Below are 24,619 nucleotides of genomic sequence, written 5' to 3'. Positions count from 1 at the left end.
GTTAGTTTTCAATTCCTGTTAATACACAGGGGATGGGATGGGTGTGGGTTTGTGTAAGCATGCGTCTGTGTGTGTGCCTGCCCCCAGGCAGCCAGGGACATTTAACATTTAGCCGAACCAGAGTGGGAAGTGTCTACAGGGAAAACCCCGTCAGTGACCTCCCTTCATACTGTACATAAAAAACAATCCTGGTGTAACGATGCAGTTTGAACTGGATCACACTATCCTTTAAAGGGGACCTATCATGCAAAATGCACTTTTGTACGTCTTTTATACATGAATATGTGTCCCCGGTGTTCCAGGGAACTCACCAAGTGTCAGAAAACACAACCCTCTCTATTTTCCTCCATACCCAAATCTCTAAAAAAGGGGCTGCAACGGATCTGATAAAAACTGATCCAGATTTGAACACTGTCCTGACGTCAGGACAGTGGCACTACGGCTATTGGGCCAACTCCACCAATCAGGAGGAGACAGCCACGGCCATTGCCGTTCGAAAGCGCTGGAGACGCTGTAGTACATATGCAAGGCCAGTAGATGGTGCTGTTCTCACAGAATCTGCCCTTGCTAAAACAGAGCTAAAAAATGTCAAATTGAGCAAAATGAGGCATGGCTAAAATGCATGATCTGTTTGGTATTTTGAAAAAAAAAAAAGTATAAATATGCCTTATATAGGTATGGTCCTACACTATATTATTCAAATATAGCATGATAGGTCCACTTTAAGTGAGAGAATTATTTTTCTTCTCAGGCTAAATAATTAAACTATTTAAAATCCCTCTTGGATCAGCTGGAAAAGGCTTTTCCAAAGGTTTATTCAGAGTTGTTTTTCTGAGTACACAAATTGTTTACTTGTTGGAGATACATGTTTCTCACAGGACAGCGATGCTTCAAACAAATGAAGATCTTTTAGAATATGATGAATTGCTGTAGAAAATTATCCAACAGTATGTGAAAAGTATATCACAGCCCCAAAAACATCAAATATAATAGGAATACACTGTCAGGAAACGTTTTACCGCACAGTTTCTACTTTTGATTATTTTTGCTTATTATAGTAACATATATATTTGGAGTATCTCTATGGCTTTGCTTTTACTTAATGACCTAAATACTATTGCAATCTGATGTTGTTGATATTGGCATAAAACAAGACATCATGGACAACCAGTTGTGTAGATAAACAGTAAAAGTATACATGCTGTTGTCTGAAGTTAAACAGTGAGAGTCATATTCATGTGTGCTCGCTGATGTGTATACTCTGTGTACCTCCTATAAGCATGACGCAAATAGAGAAGATCTTCTCGATGTCGGTGTTGGCCGACACGTTGCCAAAGCCCACGCTGGTCAGGCTGCTGAGGGTGAAGTAGAGCGAGGCGATGTAGACGCTGCGGATGGCGGGGCCGTTGCTGGTCCCGTTCACAACTCCTATGGCATAGTACGGAGACTCCAGACGCTTCCCCAACTCATGGAGCCATCCTGGTTTTAGGAGGGTGAAGAGGAGATATTCATGGGAAGAAAAGAGATATGGAGAGTTTCAACTGGTACTTATTCCCTTTTTTTGTGATTTCCAATATTGGCCAACTATATGTCAGAAGAGTATGGTCATTAAGAGCCCAACTTGGGGAAATAGTTTTAAAGAAACCTTATCTGTTCAGAGAATTGTATACAGTAAAGAATAAAAGGAGCTATCACAACAAGTGCCTGATTATTATTTGTTTTAATCATCCCAAAGCTGGGTGCAGTGAAGCGTATTGGATGCAGATAAAAGCTGACAGCATTGTTTCCTAGTTATGCAAACAGTGGTAAGAAGGTCTTTCCCCTGTGCTACATCTAAAACAATGGATTTAGCAGTAGAAGCATATCAGATGCTGTGGAACTAGAACTGATCCCTGGTCAGTTTATTGTGCAGATATCCAGCTGATCCCAGGAGAGCCTCCTGCAGACACTGATGAATGGTAATTGGATGGAAGCCCCTCATAGCTGCCCGACTTCAACACTCAGTTCAGCATCAGAAACGCATAATTAGGATACAACGCATGAATCCTGCCTCATGCCCCGACCCGTTATGCCATGACACTGAGATGCAGTAATTGGTGGGGAGAAATCTGCATCGTCGTCATGACCCAGTCAATGCTTACCCGGAACCAGTTATGAAGACAATTCGGAGCGAGGTAATTGCAAGCGGTGCAGCTCATTGATACTGACCAGAGACCAGCCCAGGGGGCCTCATTATATTAGGGACTGAGGGGGATACCGAGAGGACTCACGCCATCGCTGAGTCAATATTATTCACACATAAGCACCTGCATGCCAGCACAAACAACTCATGTCTCTCTCAGATTCACCATTCAATAACTATTTAACAAACGACTTAGCAATCAATCAAATCCATGAGGAAATCACAACCTAATTTAGTCATTACTGCAGTCCATCTATATACTTGTGTAAAGTGCTTCATTTAATGCTGGTTGTACATAAACACCTGCTATAATAGCTTGAAACCCTACAGCGATGACATCGATGATGGAAAACAGGTCTACAGCTGAATATCACATCTCACCTGCTGAGAGAAAAACCCTGCAGGTTTCACGCATCGATAGCTTTTCAGAAACACGGTTCATTTGGAAATAATGAGCTATGAAACTGTTATGCACCACAGTATTGATACGTTAACCAAGCCCCAGATATTAAGGGCGGTTTTATGTAAAAATAAAAAAGGCAACATTTTTTTTATGCCAGGTGATCATAAAATAATCCAACTTTTTAGCTTGAATTGCTTCAATATGAACAACAAGCCGTGAGCCATTTATCCTATAGTCTTCGCTAAAGCCAAGTGTTTCCTCTGTATGGATTTAGTTCAGAGCTCGACAAAGCTAGATAATGGATCCCTCAGATAAAAATAAATCACTTTATCTGGCTTCCCCCGATTGCACGCTTGTAAAAAAAACACACAAACAATCACATGTGCATCAGAGCAAAACCATCTGTGGCTCACGCTATAGGTATCCATATAAGAGATATACTATTTCAGAACTTCCACACTTGAAGTTTGCTGCAAGTAAACTGAGGTTGAATCCCTGCCTTCTACAGAATGTCTCATTTTAAACCATATGAAACTGCACCCAACATACTTGATGCTTCATTGTGCTCCTTTTTCAACATAATGAACATTAAACAACACCATACACACGCTTCAAGCACGCTTCACATGCCATACAACTTTCACCAGCAGCTAATCATTTAGATTCGAACATTTGTAAAGAAACTTTCGAATTTTACATTCACTGCAACTACATCGTTTTACAAACCCCTATAACGGCATTTACTGTTCATTCACAATGTCGGAGTTTTGTGGGAGAAGAAATTGAAGTGTCTCTAGTGAAACTTAGGGGTAATTTGAGAAAACAAAAGTATTTGATTTGCTAAATCTAAATACAAAATGTTTTTATGTGTTATGTTGAATCATAAGATGAAGTGTCATGAGAGGTGGTCCACCACAGGCCTGTGAAATTGCAAACATACATTTCACATCACAACCCATTCCCCAGAAAATCTCTAACATAGCCTGAATACATATTTCCTGTGTTAACTCAGTGCCTAATAGTACCCTTGATGAATGGGAAGGATTGACGTAATGGGTCTCACCACAATTCTCCTTTTAACTTTGAAACATCAACAACAGAGCTGGGAGTTGTTTTGGGATTCTAATGGTATCATGCTCCTTTACTCACCTATATCCCAGCTGTATGCGTTGGCCTCCATCTCCATCTTGCCGATGATGTACCAGATGCAGGCCATCCAGTGGGCTAACAGGGCGAACATGGACATGAGCAACGTGAGCACCACCGTGCTGTGCTGCGAGTAGCGGTCCATCTTCTGGAGCAGCCGCAGCAAACGGAGCAGACGCACAGTTTTCAACAGGTGGACCACGGACACCTGGAGATAAAGAACAAGGGGAATCTATTCTTAGGATCTTTTCATTAACACAGTTATCATTTGTTAAAGAAATACTAACCACACCTGCAAAATTATCACTTATATATCAATAATTCCTCCGCTGCCAATTTTGCTTATCTTGCACCAAGAAAAGAATCCCAAAACAGAGAACGTAGTGATGAGTTTTTTGTTGTTGTGGGGGCTACGCCTAACAACAGTGAATCTTTATCAAAACCTCACAGAGTTTAAGAACTCCCACGCAACTCATGCAGCATTATTCAAGTGCAATTTATGCAGTTGTATGCTCACTACTTTCCCCCAAAAAAAGTCCTTAAATCCTATTTAATACACTACTGCATAAACAGATCCACACGTACTCCAACAGGATAAATGACACTTCGATTACACTGAACAAGATGTGTTCAAGTTTTTAAATGTATGTTTTGATATAGTGTAAGACTTTTCTTCAGTTTTGATTTAATGTGGAGGCATGTGTCAAGAATTCAAGGTACACAGGGAGATCAAATGATATGCAATATGGTTATATGGTTCCTTGGTGAAGTATACCTTTCCATAGGAATTGCCATCATGTGCTTAGAAAAACACAGACAATTGTCATTAATACGTACTGTATCGTGATCATCTCTCTTTCTACCACAGCTCCTGAGGGCAACATGTGTTTCGTTCCTCACTAAGCAGGGATCAACTATTGCAAATAACATAACCTCCTTTTCATTTCTGGAGATGTTCTGATGTTCTGTTGAGGGCAAAGTCAGAGAAGCACACACGGATATAAAGAGATTAAAACAGAAACTATGAATGTGAGGAGCAGGCTGCCATCATCTCCCCTCCTTTATACAGACAATACATCTCATGGGAAGAGTGATAAACCGCCAAAGCACATGCACACGCACACACACACACAGCCTGGTGATAAAAAGCTCTTAACGGTGCTTAATGGTCTCTCCAAAATTAGAGGCTTCTCAAATTCTCTCAGATTCTAAAATTAGAATTTGACAATTGCTTGCAAACACATCAACAATATGACCCATATGAAACTCATTTCATGATGAAGGAGTCCTTGATTATAAAATGACCAAATGGAGCAATCAGGTGCTAGCTCACAGGTGTGTTTGTTTTGCTAATTGATCTCCAATCCTCACAGTATTTCTCTACCCCAGCATCTCCATTTTCTGTCTTTGCGCACAATAACATATCTAAGCTTTTTGCTGCACTCCCCTCGACTGACTTACACTTTAATGATCCCCCCAAATGTTCCCTTTCACACCTAAACCACGTGTGCTGTCGATGTGATGGTCATCCATTGTGCAACCTCTCCACACACACACACACACACACACACACACACACACACACACACACACACACACACACACACACACACACACACACACACACACACACACACACACACCCAATAAAAAGGTGACAAACATCCTCCTTGTCCTACATCCTCGTCAATAATAGATGTGTGTGTGTGTGTGTGTGTGTGGGGGGGGGGGGAGTTTGTTGAGACAGTGATTTTGTAGAGAAGACACAAAATGATGTTATAGCTAAATGGAGAATGTGAGTCATAGTCAACAAAGGACTGATGACAAAAAAGGAGAAAAAAGAGTGTGTGTGTGTGTGTGTTAAGAGAGAGGTTTAAACAATCTGAGCGTTTGAACAAATCCTACTGTAAAAGGAGGCGATGTCAGGACAGTCAGATCCTCTCTCTCTGTGTCTCTGGTGTTTTATGGCGGTTCCTGCACACTCTTGCTGTGAGAAATATAGAAGTGGTGCAGCATGAGGGGTAATGAAGCCTCCTGCCGAGCCCTGGGGAGAAGCTCCATCTCCTCTCCACCATCTATCACCATCCGGCATCCCACCTATGGAGAGAGCAGGCTGCGCCACGCCCCATTCTCCTCAGCTCCACGAGCAGTGTAAGCAGTGTACCCAACAACACCTCTTTCTACTTTCCCCTTCAACTTTTCCACTTCAATCTCACCTCTGACACTCGCATTTCCTCCTCTGATCAGGTGTGACGTTTACATTTAAGTTCTTGATTAACTTACTTGCCCTCAGCTTTTTAACACAAATGCAACAATAACTTTACAGAAATGCTCATTATTTCTCCCCCTGCAGCCTCGCTCTTAGTGCTACAAACCAATCACATCCAAGCCACTGATCATGTATTTTATTGATGGAGTGGTATCGAGCAAATAAGGATGCATAACAATGTTTTCCTATAGTCCTCCAGGCCCAGGAGCTTTAACAATAACTGTAGCCGTTAAGCATAGCGAGAAAATTGCTGTTTTTGACATTATATCACTGCAGGGGACTAGTGCTTGTGTAACAGTTGTAAATATGCAGTGGGGTTTATTTTTAAATCATTTTGTATAATCACACAAATTCTGTGTTTTATATTAAAGTGGACCTATCATACTATATTTGAATAATATATTGTAGGGCCATACCTATATAAGGTATATTTATACGTTTTCTTTTTCAAAATACCAAACAGATCATGCATTTCAGCCATGCCTCATTTCACTGTATTTTGCTCTCCTCCACCCTGTCTTTGCATGCGCTGCAGCTGACCACGCCCCCTGCAAAGGAGGGGGCTGAGTTACGAGCGTCGTGTTACCATGCTGTTACCATGCTGTTACCATGCCACGGCAACCTCATTCCCCTGATAGGTCAGCTCCGCCGTCCTGACGTCAGAGGAATGTTCAAATCTGGATCAGTCTGTATCAGATCCGTTGCAGCCCCGTTTTTAGAGATTTGGGTATGGAGGAAAAGAGAGAAGGTTGTGTTTTCTGACACTTGGTGAGTTCCCTGGAACACCGGGGACACATATTCATGTATAAAAGACGTACAAAAGTGCATTTTGCATGATAGGTCCCCTTTAAGTAATTCTGTGTTCTTCATTTTATTGAATGTTCAATACCTGACAAGGTCGGAGATCAGTGGGCGGAACCTCTGAAGTGTGGTCGCTGTGCTCAGGTGATTATTGTTGTGAGGACTTCCCCCCCTATATATTGTGTCCCTCACGTTTCCTCTTCCCTTTTTGTAAATGTTCCACGTGAGAGGAGTCACTGTGAGGGAAAGCTAATATAAGACTGATTGTTACATCTTTTGTCAGATTGTCAGTAATAAAACGGAGATCGTCAAAACTGTATGCTGGCTCGGGTCATCCATGAACAACGCAAAACACAACGCAGAGAACGCTTAACGACACCGGTTACACTTGCATTATCTTATTACTGACCACTCTTTCAATATTATTTGTGTCTTCAAAATATGAAATATGGATGATTAACCAGTTATTTGTAATGCAAATTAAACTTAAGAAGTAGACAGGAAGTATAGAGAGACAGTGAAAATGTACTTCTCCAAAAATAGGAAAAACTTGAGATCAGGTGATAATCATAGTAATTGGGAAAACTTGAACTGAAATAAAGAACATATTGTACTATGGAAATGAGAAACAAAATATGGTGACCAATTTCTAAGGTTACACCAGGATAATCTTCCTCTAAATTCCTCTTTTTGTATCTTTAAAACAGGTGAAAAAAGGTTTTGTCAGTTAACTTGAAAACCCTCATAAAACAAATTTACTTGCGAAAAATGAAACCTGGCAAAACGTTTAGGAAGGTTTTAAATGAGTTCACCTGATAGAAGAAGCAGAAATGGGACACAACAAAAACGAAAAGGTAGACCAACAGCAGGGAGACGCCGTGCTGAGGCCCCTTGGCTTATTTTGGTAAATGATGTCCTCAAAGGGGACATCAGCCTGAATGCTCCGTCCTTAGAGGAGACATCAGAAACGAACCGGATCCTCCGGCTCTGCCAGGCGGCGGCAGGGGAACATGTGGCCCACTGGCCCTTTACCCAAATCTGCACCTACTGGCATATTAATGTCTTTCCATTAATAGAGTCTGAAACCAAACAGGAAGCTTTTGCCTGGAGCAGCACTAACAATTTGTCCTCCTTTTTATGGCTTCGATTGCCATTTTCATATCTGTTGTTCTATCTATTTAAAGCACATACGCTACATAAATGTCACTTTACTTATTGATATATTTTACTACAGGGAAGTTATTGTTTCCTAGAATTAGAACACATTTAATCCAATGAACTGTGTCAAATATCAAGCAATTTGTCACTTCCTTTATTGTGTTGTCATGATTGTTGTGAGCCTTATTTTGAAATGTAATTTCAGAAAAGAGACTTTGTTAATTTTAGTCTTTCACTGATTAAATAGCATACAGATACAGATAAGTAAATAAGTACTACAATACTTATTTCCTTCTGTAATTATCTGTGTGTGTTGTGCCTAATGTTGTATACATCTATTAAATCCTGTCCAATTACATTTCGGTATATCTAATGTTGATAACTGCAGTGTATTGTAAAGCTAATGTAATTGTGGGTTGTGCGTAAGTAGTGTTGTACTTGTACTGTAAATATATACATTTTTACACTCATCCATGTAAGAAAGATACGCTAATGGGGATTCCAATAAACAATTTAAATATCTACCAATTGCATGAAATCCAATGTTGCATATTGGCCTGTTAACACCATATCTTTCCTTAAACACAGAAAGCAAAAATCAGCCATAAGCCACCAATAAAAACCTCCCTATTGTGTAGTAGTGCTTCCATTGGGTGAAATCACTCAGCCATGGACGAGACAAGAACGTCCGCCTAATTGCTGCAGATCTTTGATTCTTCCTCCATTCAAGTATTCTTAAGGGGACCATGTGTGAGTCTCCATCAGAACAGACACTGGTTTTAATGATACAGATTTGATTGTTTTCTCTGTCCTTGTACAGTATGTGGAATCAATACACAGAATCAAGCAGCATTGGAAAATGCTCCATGCAATCTATTATGAAAAGTCAAATGTGCTGGAGGTGATGTACTTTATAAGCAACCAAGAACTGATAGGGTAATCCATTCATCCCAAAGATTGACATTTTTCTTAAATACTATTCGATGTGGTTGTATTCACTTCCCTTCTCTGATTTGGTTCTTATCTATTCAATGTGCAATCTGAATGTGTTTTTTTTGCTCACCAAATATGCTCTGTGTTAAACCCAGGGGGGCCATGGCTACTCACCACGCTGACTTTGAAGGCATAGAGCAGGTCAAAGGGCAACGCGGCCACCAGGTCGATGATGAACCATGTGGTCAGGTAATGGATGCAGATCTGCCGAGCGTCAAAGATCACCTGGCCCGACTTGCTGACGTAACTCGTGCGAAAATTACAAACAATGTCTGGCAGAAAGACAGACAAATCGAGTTAGGTGTTGGTTATTGAATCCAGATTATTACGATAACAGATCAACGTTAAACTAGATAATAGTCTATATAAAGAAATTGTAATTCTGCAACTAACCTATGATGAAGAGTATCTCCACGGCGATGTCGCTGACAGTCGTGCTGCGGGTCAGGTCGTCGTCGTCCCCGATGAAGCACACGTTGTACGGCACCGTCACAGCAACGTAGAACGTGGCCAGTAAAATCAGCCAATCCCAAGCAGCTTTGAGCGTGCTGTAGTGAAGTAAGATGAATTTGGACTTCTTGGCCTCTGCTACCTTGTACTCTGGCAGGGCCGGCGGGTCCCCAAACACGTTCTGGACAAGGTAAGAAAATAGGACAGTCTGTCAAAATGACCTGTTGCATATGTGGTCAACAATTACATTAGATGTTGTTTTGTGTGGCCTCTAGTTCCAATGGCTACATGTTTGTGTGTGTGGAAGAAGGGTGCGCTATACTTAAAATAAGTGGGAGCCAATTACATAAAAATAACACTATATATAGCTACACCCATTATGTCTTAATAAAATTACATCGATGTTGAACCATATACTAGGGTCAGCTGATACTTCAACATCATCATTTATATTCCTTGAGTTGAGTCTTCTGAATTACCAGAAGAAAAAAATACAAAATTGTGATATGTGTATATGTGTATACATTTAATTAGATATGTAATTTTTTTACCGAATAGAATATGTTGGCCATATCACCCAGTCCGAAGGAATCCTAATATCTGTTATATCTGTTGTATAAAACATCTGATGGGATTACATTTATGTTACAAAGAACATGTGTTATTTCTCATTTATTGCAGTTCCTAATAAAGAGCATCAGGTGGTACAACATGTTTTGTTCACTTTGTAAACCCTCTCCACCTGGACACAATAGTTCTGCTCTGCTCCCTGCACTTCCATTGTGTCGACTACACTTCAATAACAGCATTGATCTTTTCACTCCCTGTATGACTGTCCTCACCCTTTTTGAACGCCCTGGTATGACATTACACCCTGCCCTGTTGTTGATACCTTGTTGAGTTTAATCTTGCCCTTCTCTCTGCTGTGGAGGTGACCAGAGATGTGGTAGAGCACCGTGTTTCCCCGCATACGAGCCGAGCTGAATGCAGATCCTGTTTTCACCCTGCCGCGCCGTCGCTCTGTAAACACACACAAACACACAAAGCTTAGTACACATCCCCCCTGCAATACTTTACCCCCCCAATGTTAACTCCTGATGAGTGAACCAGTCATTAAGCTTGATGAAATACATAATATTCGGTTCTGAATGAGGAATCATGAATATTCAACAGGAAGGATGTCTTTCTGAGTAAATTGCAGGATTTCTAAGCAAAACTGTCATGTTGCTTTTTCAAAAGTCAAGTATCCTGTTGGGTCTTACATTATTCAGCTATACATATTAGTTGATGTTTTGTTGTGTAAACACTTTCTCTAGCTAAACTGCAATTTTCCAGCTTTAATAAGTTTCTACTGGAGCCAGTCAAGTTTAGTAGATTTCCTGTGTTAGATTGCAATGTGCGTGCGTGTGTGTGTGCTTGTGTATTTCTTCCAAGAGTATTGTAGTTGTAGATAAAGCAGATAGTGTAGGAGTGAAGTGTTCCGAGTGAGGAGATGGATAATGGGAGAAGGCACTTTATTGCTGAGCCCCATTCTCTCTGTTGTGAACCCACAGGAAAGGACTAAGGCCAGATTGGCTTGAGGGGGGATAATGGCAATAACAAAGCTGGAGAATGGAAGTGATAACTGCTTTTGAGTGTCCTTTGGAAAGTGTGTGCATCCTGGTGTGGGTGTGTGTGTGTCTGTGTGTGTGGACCCCAGACGATGCAAACAGACAGGGTCCATCCATAACACAGAGCAGCCTTGGGGGACGCGACACGGCAGGAGCACAGAGACAGAGACATGCTTATTTTTAGATCTAATGAATTTCCCTCCACTTTTATAGCGCTTCTTATAGGGGTAGCGGGGGAATATAGGTGGGGAGGGGTGGGTGATGTGTAAAACGGGGAACGCCGAAGGCATGTAGGGCAGATAGCGGATGTGGGAATTGGTGTCTACTGTAAAAGCAGCTGGAATAGATGAGAAACAGGGATTATGGAGAGAAAATGGGGTGAGGAAAGGACAGAAAAAGGAGATAGGCGAGAGACTGGGTTTCCCCCTTTTTGCTAACATTGTCTACGTTGTCTTGACCAGGAGCTAACTGGGTCACATCTGAGGCGTGTGTCTGTCCTTCAAAGGCTTCCCCAGTGTGGATAGAAATGCTCCATTGATGATGACATGCTCTTTTCTGAATTAAAAACCAGGAATTTGCTTTGATGCAAAATCAAACCTTAGTGTGTTCCTTATGTATTCAAGTCCAAACATTTCAATTTTGTTGGAAATGTTATCTCAATTGCCGTTTACCAAAGACGTCAAACTTTTCCAAACGTAAAAGAAACAAATACTCACTGTATATTATATAATAAAACAAAACAAAACATTCGAAACAAATGTTACAAAGAATGTGTACAAGAAACATACACAGAAAATGGGAAAAACACAATTAATGAAAAATTCAAACACATTTACAATACATACAAATTCAAAGTTGTAATAGCTGTGCAAAAGGATTGTCTGAGGAATATTCAAAAGTACAAAGTATTCAAGAATATGTATTTAAATTGATGTATCGTTCCAAAAAGGAGAATTTATGTAATGCAAAGACACACATTTAAATTATTTTATTCATGGCTGCAATTATGGATAAAATTGTTTTCTTTGCACGTTGTCACTGATGTTTCACAAGCCAGGTTTAACTGACTTAAACAAACAAACGAGTACACCCCTTTCCAAATATGCACAGAGAACGTCATAAAAATGCATACGTTTAGAAAAATTCACATATTCTCATTTAGAGCAGCTTGTCAGACCCAGACTCATAATTAGGGGTCTGGGCAGACTCACAGTCTATGCTGCTGCATCATCCTTTTAAAAAATTACTTTGCTGCATGCTTCCTGTTTTCTCTTCTTTCAATGAGAGTAATAAGGCATATCCAGAGGAGGCAGGTCTGAGATGAGAGCCTGGTTTGCTGACTTAACAAACACACACTGACCTTCTGTCAGGCTTTGACGGTGGCTTTTGCTTAGGTTTTGACCTTCAGGTAAAGCTTTGAGGAAATTGATTTTGAGGACATGATTACTTGCAACTTTGCTTCCTTTAGATGCTCTGTGCGACAAAAAATAATTGACAATACAATACTGGAGGCCAAAAAAGTGAGGTGAAGACATTTCACTGGGTAACCTACAAAGAGATTACCAAATTCTCAAATATAATCAAATATTACAACAAATATTAATCCCGATAACACAAAGGTGTGTCTTTATAATCTAGGGCAGGGCTTCTCAAACTCCGGACCAAGGTCCGGATCCGGACCGAACTGCAAATCAATCCGCACCGAGCCCTGTGTCCCATTATAAAAAAAAAAAAAATTATAAAAAAAAAAAAGATTCTGATTCTGATAAATTAATGTACATCATGTACGCACTTCTTGTGTCTGACGCGTTGTGAGAATGAACGTGCATATATATTTACTTGTGTGCGCGAGCGTGACACGCATAGCAGACCGCAAGTTAACCGCAAGTTTACCTTGACATACTGTATGTATGTATTGAATGTGTGTGTGTATACAGGGGCGCCGTTTACCGACAGGCAAGGCAGGCAAGTGCTTGGACCAGAAGGGGGCCCCCAAAGAAGGTAGATTAAGAAGGTCCACAGCAACGACAACATGAAACACCCTTTAATTTACTGCAACGACATGTCGACAACGAAAATTGTAGTTTTAAGTACTCAAAACAATATATATTTATTATATTTTTGTGATGGGAAAGTTTGAATAATGATTTAGAAAGTGTTTTATTGTTTTACAAAGATATTTGACTTTGAATGTAATTGGTTTAACTTTGCACTAACTTGGTTTGTCTGTAGGAGGAGCTTCATGTTTAAATTCAAGAGGTATAAGCTTCACATGCTTTGTTCATCTTTGGGTGGATGAGTTACAACTTATACGGTTGTTGTCTAAGGTTGGTTGTTGTTTTCTCATACTCTTTTAAAAAGTTTGAATTGTTTATTAATCTTTGCATATAGTTTCCTTATGTACAACCTCTCTAGAACCAGGCTGAACTGCCTCTTCGTGTAATGTTAATAACAACAATGTCATGTTTCAATCGAGCCTTAGGATTGATTTGTATCTATAAAAAGTGCCAACGCTGTGCTGTGGTAGTTTGCAATGGCCCTTATATTACCAAAATCCATATGCCGAAAAAGAGGTAAACAAGTTTATTTTTATAACATGTGTGCAATCCTCTTGTTTAGCAACGATTAGAATCGCTTAAACATTAACAACCCACATCCTACATACATCCTACATACATACACATATGAATATTTACACACTGACCTTCCTTCTTGTCCCCTAGGATGGCTTTGGCTTTAGTGTCAGTGGTGTCCTTAAATGAAGCCAGAAAGAGCACCACGTCTCCCTTCTCATTCTTAATTGGCACAATGTCGAGCAGGCACCAGAACAGAACAGCTGGAAGAGAAAGAAAACTGTTAACCCTTTAAACACCATCTCTGATATATATGAATGAAGGGGTGTGTGTATAGCAAAAGTTTCACAGATCCCCAGAATTATTAGTGAGCCTTTCTACAGCTGTAAGTCCCTGAGGAGAAGCAGAGCCATAGATGTCGCTGCTCCCCAGGCACAGCAAGAGATGAACCCATCTCTGAGGCCCCATCTCCTGCTAAATGGACTGCTTTTTCAGAGTAGCTGTAGGTCAGCATGTTTGATTCTGCAGCAGTGTTAGTGTACTAAGGGCTTATTACGACATAACTTTTTTAAAGTTTGATTCATTAATTTTGAGAGGAAACTTCATACTACAATATATAACTTAATTTACAGATTTGCTTTTACCTTTAGTTAGTTAGTATTGCTTAACAAGGGAGTGTATACATTAATCCACCATTTACCAGGGTCCATAAACACACACAATAATGCTAATGTTTCTGTGTTGGCTGGATGTGTATAGTGAATTTAATATGCAATTGTTCACCAACAAATTCTCCATATTAACTTAAATAGGTGAACATATGTCAGTAGTGTGTTAAAATATGTTACGGTGCAGTCAAATGGTCACAAATCAATGCCTAAAAAGTATTTGAAAATACACATGGGTCATTGAAAGAGTTTAACGTTTATATATTTTGTGCAAGAATAGATTTTTTACTTCATGTTAGTAAAAAGGCTACAGTGTGCTGTCTGCATGTGAGTCTTTGCGGATTTCTGTATGATTTTGTTTTTCACATGCCACTTACCTTAAGAGAGTAACTTGCATACCCCTTTATCAATTCTCAACAGATGTCTCAGATGTTAGACACTATTCTCTATATGAAAGTGTTGTTTCTTTGTCTGTTTCGACCGTTAATCTATTTCTTTTAGATCCCCAATTCCTTTTTTAACTTCTGTGCTCACAACTAATACCCATAAGGAAACAATAACTTATGTGGTGCTACTTAATTTCCTTTCCTTTATCACCTTTTAAATATGATCTGTATCTTGTACCAACTTTTAATCTCTTAAGGATGTTCATGTAAAAGGAACGAATGTTGAGGACTAGAGCGTCTGAGTATTTTTGGCCTTGTTAATTAATTAATCACAGTTAATTAAGTCTAATCCACATCATGCTGTGGCATATGCACGGCAGTTTTGGGCATAAGGGTATTTTCATGTTTTGTCTTTGATTGATGATTAAATGAATTCCAGTTTTATAGGTCAACTCGACTCTTTAGCTCTTCACCTTTTCAAGCTTTACCCTTAAATGTTTGTTATCACATAGATTCCTCAATGTGTTCAAGGTCATGATCCACCTTCCATTCATTTCTATTCAAATGAACTGCTGATGGAGAGGGATTTCCCACGGAGTTCCCTCCCCTCACTGCTTAAATCTTCCCTGCCTGGTGATGACTCAATCAGTGTTTTTGTCTCTTTGTGTGTGTGTGTGAGTGTGTGTGTGTGTGAATATCTGCATATCTGCATGCCTGTGAGACGAGGCAGCACTTTCAAGCACACAGCGAGAGAAAAGAGCGTCCCTGATTGCGAGAACACAGATTCCTCTTTTCTCCGACTGACAGACGGAGGAGAAACCAAGTCAATCAGCTACGTTTACTTTTCAGGACTCCGCTGTGACAGACAGAACGAGCGCGATGAGACAACATGAAAAGGCAAAGGCAGGGGAAGAAAGCAAAATACTGTAGGCATGGGAGACAGACAAACAAACTGGCACAAAATGTTCTACATTATGTGAAAAAGTAAGAGGGATGGGTGAAAGGAGAGACAGATTAAAGGTAACAAAAGGAAATGGGGAAAGTGATAGGAAAAGATCTGTGTGTGTGGGAGGCTGGGCGGGGGGGGGGTGACAGAAAATACAACAAAGAAGGAGACACTGTGGTGTAGACAGTCACATCTGTGGTGGTATTAGCTGAGCTGTGCCTATGCAAACTGCTCTGAGTCATCTACGAAATCTGCTTTATGAATCAAAGAAAAATCTGAAAAGTGGCACACAACTGAATCATGCACATACCATAATGCCTGCATGAGACATATATAGAATAGCATACAGTAACATAGACAATCCTCACAGATGTTGACAAAGCAATCTCCCAGCTTGATTTACAGTAGTAGTTTTTATTAAGATTTGTTTTGCTTTCTCATTTTTATTGAGATTCAGGATATGCATTGAATCTAGTAACATGACATGATTAATATGAAATAAATAAAGTGTGTTTGTACAGCGAAAAGTATTTAAAAGGTAAAAAATGCATGTGTTGAGGAGCATTCATGATAACGATAGAAAGACCTACAATTCAACTTTTGCATACATTTCCCCGCTGTGGGATCAGGATTTCTGATCTGAAGATAAATTGTTTTTTTTTCTTTATAATTACTATAAATATAATTTCTATTTTTATTACATTATGATTTATTTATTTTAAAAAGAACAATTGTGGAAAGCTTTACATTTCCTTTTTTATCCTGTTAATGTTAATGAAATAATCACTTCAACTTCAGCCTCATGCAGTGCCGTGTGCATCATCAGTCTGATCATCAGGCTTGGAGTTTGCTCATTGTCATACAATTGCAACCCTTTCCATTTTTCTGCAGCATGTTTATTATGTTCTGTCTGTGTTTGCACAAAAGCTGAGATTGAAATGCCAAACTTGTCAAAAACAAACTTCTGTGTGGAGTGATCAAGAGTTCCCAAACAGCTACTAAAGGGACCTTGTAATGAAACCATTTCATCAACATGTTTCAAAATCGGGAATGAGCTTTCAATCTTAATCCACAGTTTTGTGAAAGCTTGCAGTGCTGATACGGTATAACAAACTGATTTCCCTTGATTTGTGTCAGAGCAGCTTTACAAACACAAATGCTCCCCAGCTTGATTTAAAAAAAAAAAAAAAAAAAAAAAAAAGGGAACATGAAGCATAAAAGTGGAGCAAACTCTGCAATATCCGTGCAAGGGCACATGGCACCATCCCACATCACAGCAAGCAATGTATCTGCTGATGCCGAGACGTGCTCATTATTTTTGACTTCATTTTGTTCACTGGCCAGCAGGCTTATCAATGAGGCACACACCCAACCATGCCACCCCACGGCTCGCTGCTGGGCTCAGTGTAATCGAAGGAGACGGGGTTAAGGAGCCACTATCTGACAGCTATGAAAGTTTAATGCGTCTCAGCGTTAAATAATAACTGGGTTTTTTGTGTGACTGATTGCTTTGTTTAATCACCTTTTAATGACAATGGGCAAGTACAAAAGTTATACATCCATTAATTCTGCCATCCCCTTCATCTATCCATGGGTCCATCTATGCCAATTTAAATGTGACTTCTTCAGAAATAGCCACAGAGAACTGCCATTCATTTATGGAAATACACAGGCAACTTCCAACATGGTAATCACTGTCTGTGCACTCTCTAATGGCTTTCTGGGCTTCTCTACTTGCCTTGGTTCTAAAAATGTAATTGCTAAATGGCTCAGGAAGCCACCAAACCTGGGTTTTATAGTATTGTGTTTTACTTTCTGACTTGGCATCCCCGAGCTTACCTGTCTTTTTGTAGAACGTGATCTCATCTTTAAACTCCTTTCGCTCCTCCAGGGCTTCGTCGATGCTGAGGATGGTGCTTTCGCTGGTCTCTGGCCCATATAGGAACTTACAGGCACAACTCTTCTGCATGACCTCGGCCCGGGAGAAGCCTGTAAGCTCACAGAAGCCATCGGAGCAGTAGACAATAGGAAAGCCTTTGGAAACCTGTGCATTGGCCAGGATGAAGTTGCTGTCTGCAAGAGAAAAGCAAAGAAGAGGTGAGATGACCTAAGGTAATTACTTTATTCCTGAGGTTTTTTGTGGTGTTCTTGTGGTTTTTCCTGCTTATCCACTCTTAGACAAACCCATGGATATATGTTGTGTATATAGCACTGCAATTATCTGGACAAGCAAAATAAGAATATGATTAATTAACACTGGTAGTAGTAAACATTACCAAGATATGTTGTGTTTTTAGACTTCAAGCATGAAAACTGCTATAAATTCGTTTTGGACACTTGGGAGCAGCACACACATTGTCACTTAAATCATGATCACATTTGAGCTAATAGTTGCATATTTCACATCTAACAGAGATGGAGCAACATCAACATGTATTAGTAGTTGTATATCTGATCACCCGGCAAATGCAAGTCCGCTATTCACTTTCTTTTAGCTCTGTTTTGTTCTCCACCAAGCCCTGAGAAAAAGATATGGCTCCTTTATGGCATATGAAATGGGTGAACGCTGACTTCTTTATGTAAAAAGCGCCTTGAGGAGTCTTAAGACAAGGATAAAGCACTTTATAAATACAGTCCATTTTCCATTTACAATTGAAACACTCGCTGACTTTGCCTCTCTTTATCAGAGCAGCAGAAAGTTCACAGTGGGTTCCTGTCACAATATGACTAGAGCTGTGAGAGTGAACTGAATCACAGACTGCAGGCAATATAACTAAACCCAGTGAGCTGAAAGATGACGGACACCTTATAAAATACGTTTTTTTTTAAGAGCATATATTAACAGTTTTTTTTGTTGGATATGATGACTGCTTGTACCGTCAACACTCTGGTTGTTAGACCACTGCTCTAAGCTCCCATCATCTACTTTTGAAACTCCAGATAATACAAATGAAAGCCAAATCAAATGGTCAAGGGGTGACTCTCTGGCTGTTTCACTAAATCGCTCTCACTGGCCACTGGCGATAAAAATGTGGCTTTTAACACACTAACACAAAGGCTGATGGGATCCTCAGCCAGATAAAGACCAGTGTAGGCTGCAACATGAAGGACATTAACCTCAATAAATGGCTGATGTATCTGCAATCTGAAGTGCAATGGAACCCTACTCTTGAAACTCAGTCCCTTGTGTCGAGAAACTCACCTCAAATTAAAAATATTCTCACTGATAAAGAGCAGAGAGAGATATGGGTAAGGAAAAGAGTGAGAGGAAAGCAGGGGAGATGACAGTGAAAACAGAATATGGTGTTCGATCACAATTAATGAGACTGTTTGTGTGGAGCTCTAAATACCCAGTTGAAGTGGACCAGCTGTTCATACCTGAATCCATCTTTTATGGCACACAACCACCCATCCACTCAAACAAACACCCCCGTGCCAATGAAGCGCAGGATGATGCTGAGCAGTGCTGATAGACAGCTAATGTTTACAGTAGGTTGCCCATAATACCACACAGTGGACTCTTATAGTTTTGCAAATTCTGTAATCTGACTGTATTTGTGTGTGTATTTTGTCAAACTAGCCCTTAAAGGTCCCATGTCATGGCCATTTCTACTGATCATAATTCCATTGTTGAGGTCTACTAGAATAGATTTATATTGTGCAATTTTCCAAACTCACATTGGTTTCTCATACAGCATCTCTGTATAGTATGTGTATTCACTCTCTGTCCTAAACGGCTTGTTGGAGCTCCTGCCCCCACCCTGAGCCCACTGTGCTGTGATTGGTCAGCTCGCCCACTCTGTTCTGATGAGTCCACCACCGTTACAGCGGAACATCAGTGATTATGTGTTCCAATGGCGTTAGCAACCAGAAAATAACACCAGTAAGGACAAACAGATGCTGCGTGGGGTCTGGGTGCCTTGTTGGCGGGACGTTGCGCGGCTCGCTGCTGCGAGGAGCGGACAGTGTGAGCTGGGTTCATTCCCTGCTTGCTGCGTGGGATCTGCGAGACAGCGAGACATCGCGAATGGACGTGGGAAGGGGGGGGTGCTGAGGGGGCTGCAGCACCCCCATCCGCGAGACTCCACTAGCACCTGCACCCCCAAACACGGTGCACCTACAGTATAAGCGCGCCATAGTTTCGCCGCTGCAGACCGTTTACATGCATATAAACCTTCATAACACACAAGGGGACGGGTAATAACCGGAAAAGCATGACATGGGACCTTTAAGTTGCAAAAGAAAATGCAGGTCTCAAACCACACACGCACATTTAAAGCAATATAAATCATATGCAACACATTTGGAGACATTAGTGTAATTACAGTGAATAAATGAGTCACGCACACATCAGGCCTCATACAGGAACACACAAAGCTACGTGAGCTTGTTTGTAATCATTGCTTGAGATATCCTGCTAAAGCGACTTGTTTCAATTACATTTCATTACAAAAATCAATTTTATGCATCAATAATTCCCTTTTCCCTCAACCCAATTGCATAATTGTTTGATGTCGTACGTCAGTCTTTGTTGAAGGGAACCACCTGAGATTTGAACAGGGGAAACACCGTCAGAGAACAAACCCCTTGAATGCATCTCTGAAGAGGAATGAGCATCATGTTCCTTTTTTGTAACCCCATTCAGTGATCAACAAATACTACTGCACACTGGCTGGCACTCTCTAAAAATTATGATTCATGTCACTTTCAGATTATGTAATAGTGAATGGAGGGGAACTCTGCCTTTTTATTAAAGCTATTGCTTCCACTCAGCCATAGAAAGATAACTAATTACAAGCCGCGCAAAAAGCTTTACACTTCCTGTCTTCTAGGTGGGCACTGTACAATTTATTTATAAGTAATAATAATCATAATGTTAGGATTATGTTTTAAACAGGACCCAGGCGCAGGCAATGACTGGAGATGTTTAAAAGGTTTATTGTTCTGAGACTCAGGCGGGTTTGGAGACTATGGAGGTCCGGAGTGGAGGTAGGCAGTTCAGGCTGGACTGAGAACAGGGCAGGCAGGTATGGTGAAGGAAGAAGCAGGCAGGTTGGCTGGAAGCTCTGGTGGCCGATGGCTGAGGGATCGTACACTGGTGTAGAAAACAATCTGGCGGTGAGTTGCTGGGAGACTGGAGTAGATATGCTGTGTCTTGATTGGATTGATGAGGGACAGCTGAGCCGGTCGGCCAGGTGAGTGCAATCAGGCTGCTGCCTGCAAGGGAAACCACACCCCCTCCACACACACACAGGGGAACAAACAGGGACACACAGGGACACAGTTTGGGCCGTGACAGTACCCCCCCCCTCAACGGGAGCCTCCAGGCGAACCACCAGGCTTGTCTGGGTGGTCTCTGTGAAAGTCCCGAATGAGAGAGGGACCTAGAATGAGCTTGCGGGACACCCAGCTCCTCTCCTCAGGACCATAACCCTCCCAATCGACCAGATACTGGTACCCACGGCCCCGGCGGCGAATGTCCAACAGCCGCCGGACCGTGTAGGCCGGGTGGTCATCAATAACAAGGGTGGGTGGAGGGGAGATGGCTGGAGGGCACAAAGGGCTGGAAAACACTGGTTTCAACTGGGACACATGAAAGGTAGGGTGAATTCTCATGGAGGGAGGCAGCTTGAGTCTAACAGCAGATGGATTGATTATGCGCTCGATCACATAGGGACCAATGAAGCGTGGTTTCAACTTCTTAGACTCAGCTTGTAAAGAAATATTTTTAGATGAAAGCCAAACTTTCTGACCTGGTTGGAACTGGGGAGCTGCGGTCCGGTAGCGGTTTGCAATATGCCGATTGCGTTCAGCGGAGCGGAGAAGGGCAGAGCGGGCATCCTTCCAGATCCTCCGACAACGACGGAGATGGGCTTGGACAGAGGGAACTGCGATCTCGTCCTCTTGGGCTGGGAACAAAGGGGGTTGATATCCAAGAGAACATTCAAATGGGGACATACCGGTGGCAGCACTAGACAGTGAGTTATGAGCGTATTCAATCCAGGGCAGATGTAAACTCCAGGAGGTGGGATTCCGGGAGGTGACACAGCGAAGTGCAGCTCCAAGGTCCTGATTGGCTCTTTCGGCCTGCCCGTTAGTCTGCGGATGATAGCCTGAGGAGAGACTGACAGATGCTCCAAGTGCTCGACAGAATGCTTTCCATACCTGAGATATGAACTGTGGCCCTCGGTCGGAAACAATGTCTGTTGGAATGCCATGAAGCCGGACCACATGATTGACTAGGAGGTCAGCAGTTCCAGAGGCTGTGGGGAGTTTAGGAAGAGGCACAAAATGAACCGCTTTGGAAAAGCGATCGACAATAGTGAGAATGGTTGAGTTACCCTGTGAAACCGGGAGGCCGGTAACAAAGTCTAGGCCGATGTGACTCCAGGGACGACTAGGGACTGGGAGAGGCTGGAGTAGACCGATAGGAGCCTGGTGTGAAGACTTGCTACGGGCGCAGACAGTGCAGGCCAGCACAAAGGCTCGAGAGTCCGCTTCCATGGAAGGCCACCAGAAGTGTCGTCTCAGGAGGGACAGGGTCCGATTCACACCCGGGTGGCAGGCAAAGCGGGAAGCATGGGTCCATAGGAGAACCTGTGAGCAGACAGAGTCAGGTACAAACAAACGGTTATCTGGACCATTTCCTGGATCTGGCTGGTCTCTCTGTGCATTCCTCACTGAGTTCTCAATCTCCCATGTCACAGCGCCCACCACTCTGGTAGCAGGGATTATGGTGTCAGGAACTATGGGGTCCTGATCCACTGCAAACTGCCGGGACAATGCGTCAGGTTTAAGGTTTTTAGAACCAGGTCGGTAGGTAAGGGTGAAGTTGAACCTGCCAAAAAACAATGCCCAGCGTGCCTGACGGGAGTTTAGTCGTTTGGCAGTTTGTATGTAGACCAGGTTCCTGTGGTCTGTCCACACAATGAATGGATGTTCACAGCCTTCCAGCCAGTGCCTCCATTCTTCCAGCGCAAGCTTTACAGCAAGCAGCTCCCTGTTGCCAACATCATAGTTGCGCTCAGAGGTTGTCAGTCGTCGGGAAAAAAAAGCACAAGGGTGAAGCTTTTGATCGGAGACTGAGCGTTGTGATAGAACAGCCCCCACACCGGTGTTGGATGCATCAACCTCAACAATAAACTGAAGAGATGGGTCAGGATTCATAAGAATAGGAGCCGAGGAGAGGAGCTGTCAGAGGTTGAGTTGAGATGCCGGCTGAGGCAACCAGTTGGGCATCCAAAAAGCTCTCATCAGCCCCAGAGTCCAGTAGGACAGGCAGAGAGAGAGACTGTTGGTTTAACAACAGTGTGGCTTCAAGTGGCTTGCGGGTCTGGGGGGTTGAGGAAGAAACAGCCTTGCTCACCAGTATCCCCACCTTTACTGGCGAGCACCCTCTTTTGGGCGCTGGGGGCATGTGTCCACGAAATGACCGGAGTGAGCACAGTAGACACAAAGTCCTTCTCTTATTCTCCGGAGACGTTCTTGGGGAGTGAGTCGGGCTCTGCCTAGCTGCATCGGTTCCTCTGAAGACAGGAGAGGAGAAAAGACTTCAGATGGGGCACTGGGACTTGGGAAAGTTTCCGACCCGAATCTTGCGAGAGGAGACGAGACAGGGCGAGAGTGGAGTGACCCAGGAGATCGGCTGGCTCTTTCCCTACGGCGCTCCCTAAGGCGATTATCCAGTCTTATGGCTAGAGAGACCAACTCATCCAAGTTAGCTGATTCGTCCCTCACTGCTAACTCATCCTTAACCGAATCAGTTAGCCCTGTTTGAAAAACCCCTTGAAGCGCTGTGTCATTCCAACCCGCCTCTGCAGCTAAGGTCCTAAATTCCACTGAGTATTCGGCTACACTACGGGAGCCCTGTCGCAGTGAGAGGAGGCGTTTAGTAGCGTCCCTACCGCTGACGGGGTGGTGGAATACTTTCTTCATTTCCTCTACAAACTCTGGATAAGAATTACAAAGGTTGGACTGACTCTCCCATACAGCTGATGCCCAGGCTAGGGCGCTACCTGTAAGTAAACCTATCATATAACAAATCTTAGCTCTGTCGTTAGCATAAGTAGACGGCTGCTGCTCAAACACAAGAGAACACTGCATTATGAAAGACTTACATGTCCCTAAGGCACCTGCGTACCGCTCTGGAGTGGGAATATTAGGCTCACGTGAAGGGAGAGCGGGCTGGGCTGGAACCGGTGCTAACTCTTGTGGGGGAGCTGGATCTTCAGGAGCAGGCGGAGCAAGATGAGTTGAAACCAGGTTGAGGTGATGTCCCATCTGTGCTACGTTGGCAGCTAGTGATGCAAGGTTATCCATAACCTCTCTGAGCATCTGGTCATGCCGGCCCACGAGGACGCCTTGGTTGGAGAGAGCCTCACGAATTGGGTCCGAGCCTGCTGGGTCCATGGTGGCCAGATTGTTCTGTTAGGATTATGTTTTAAACAGGACCCAGGCGCAGGCAATGACTGGAGATGTTTAAAAGGTTTATTGTTCTGAGACTCAGGCGGGTTTGGAGACTATGGAGGTCCGGAGTGGAGGTAGGCAGTTCAGGCTGGACTGAGAACAGGGCAGGCAGGTATGGTGAAGGAAGAAGCAGGCAGGTTGGCTGGAAGCTCTGGTGGCCGATGGCTGAGGGATCGTACACTGGTGTAGAAAACAATCTGGCGGTGAGTTGCTGGGAGACTGGAGTAGATATGCTGTGTCTTGATTGGATTGATGAGGGACAGCTGAGCCGGTCGGCCAGGTGAGTGCAATCAGGCTGCTGCCTGCAAGGGAAACCACACCCCCTCCACACACACACAGGGGAACAAACAGGGACACACAGGGACACAGTTTGGGCCGTGACACATAATTTATCAAGTGCCAAACCAATTTTTGGATGTGTCTTGCTTGCCAATTGTTGAATGAATTAATGAATTAATGGGATAACCCTGAAGCTAGCGACCTTTAAGGTGGACCAGCTATTCTCACAGACAAGCCGCTTCTCCATGTTTTTGTTCACAGAAACATTCAGACATATTCTTTGGATTGA

The 24,619-nt window shown here is 42.5% G+C and overlaps 1 protein-coding gene across 1 annotated transcript in view; it reads right to left on the bottom strand.

Annotated features, from left to right (window-relative positions):
• kcnh8 (potassium voltage-gated channel, subfamily H (eag-related), member 8) overlaps window positions 1-24,619 on the bottom strand; it is a 51,351-nt gene that overhangs the window by 15,323 nt on the left and 11,409 nt on the right. Inside the window, exons 2-8 of the mRNA XM_034125467.1 lie at window positions 17,425-17,658; window positions 13,717-13,848; window positions 10,295-10,422; window positions 9,346-9,583; window positions 9,067-9,224; window positions 3,735-3,939; window positions 1,270-1,479 (exon numbers count right to left, since the gene is read on the bottom strand). Coding sequence (XP_033981358.1) covers window positions 1,270-1,479; window positions 3,735-3,939; window positions 9,067-9,224; window positions 9,346-9,583; window positions 10,295-10,422; window positions 13,717-13,848; window positions 17,425-17,658 — 1,305 coding nt within the window. The remainder of the gene's footprint in view (window positions 1-1,269; window positions 1,480-3,734; window positions 3,940-9,066; window positions 9,225-9,345; window positions 9,584-10,294; window positions 10,423-13,716; window positions 13,849-17,424; window positions 17,659-24,619) is intronic.

Source organism: Trematomus bernacchii, unplaced genomic scaffold (genome assembly GCF_902827165.1).
Source record: "Trematomus bernacchii unplaced genomic scaffold, fTreBer1.1, whole genome shotgun sequence".
NCBI lineage: Eukaryota > Metazoa > Chordata > Actinopteri > Perciformes > Nototheniidae > Trematomus > Trematomus bernacchii.
This window is presented reverse-complemented; position numbering and strand designations above follow the sequence as displayed.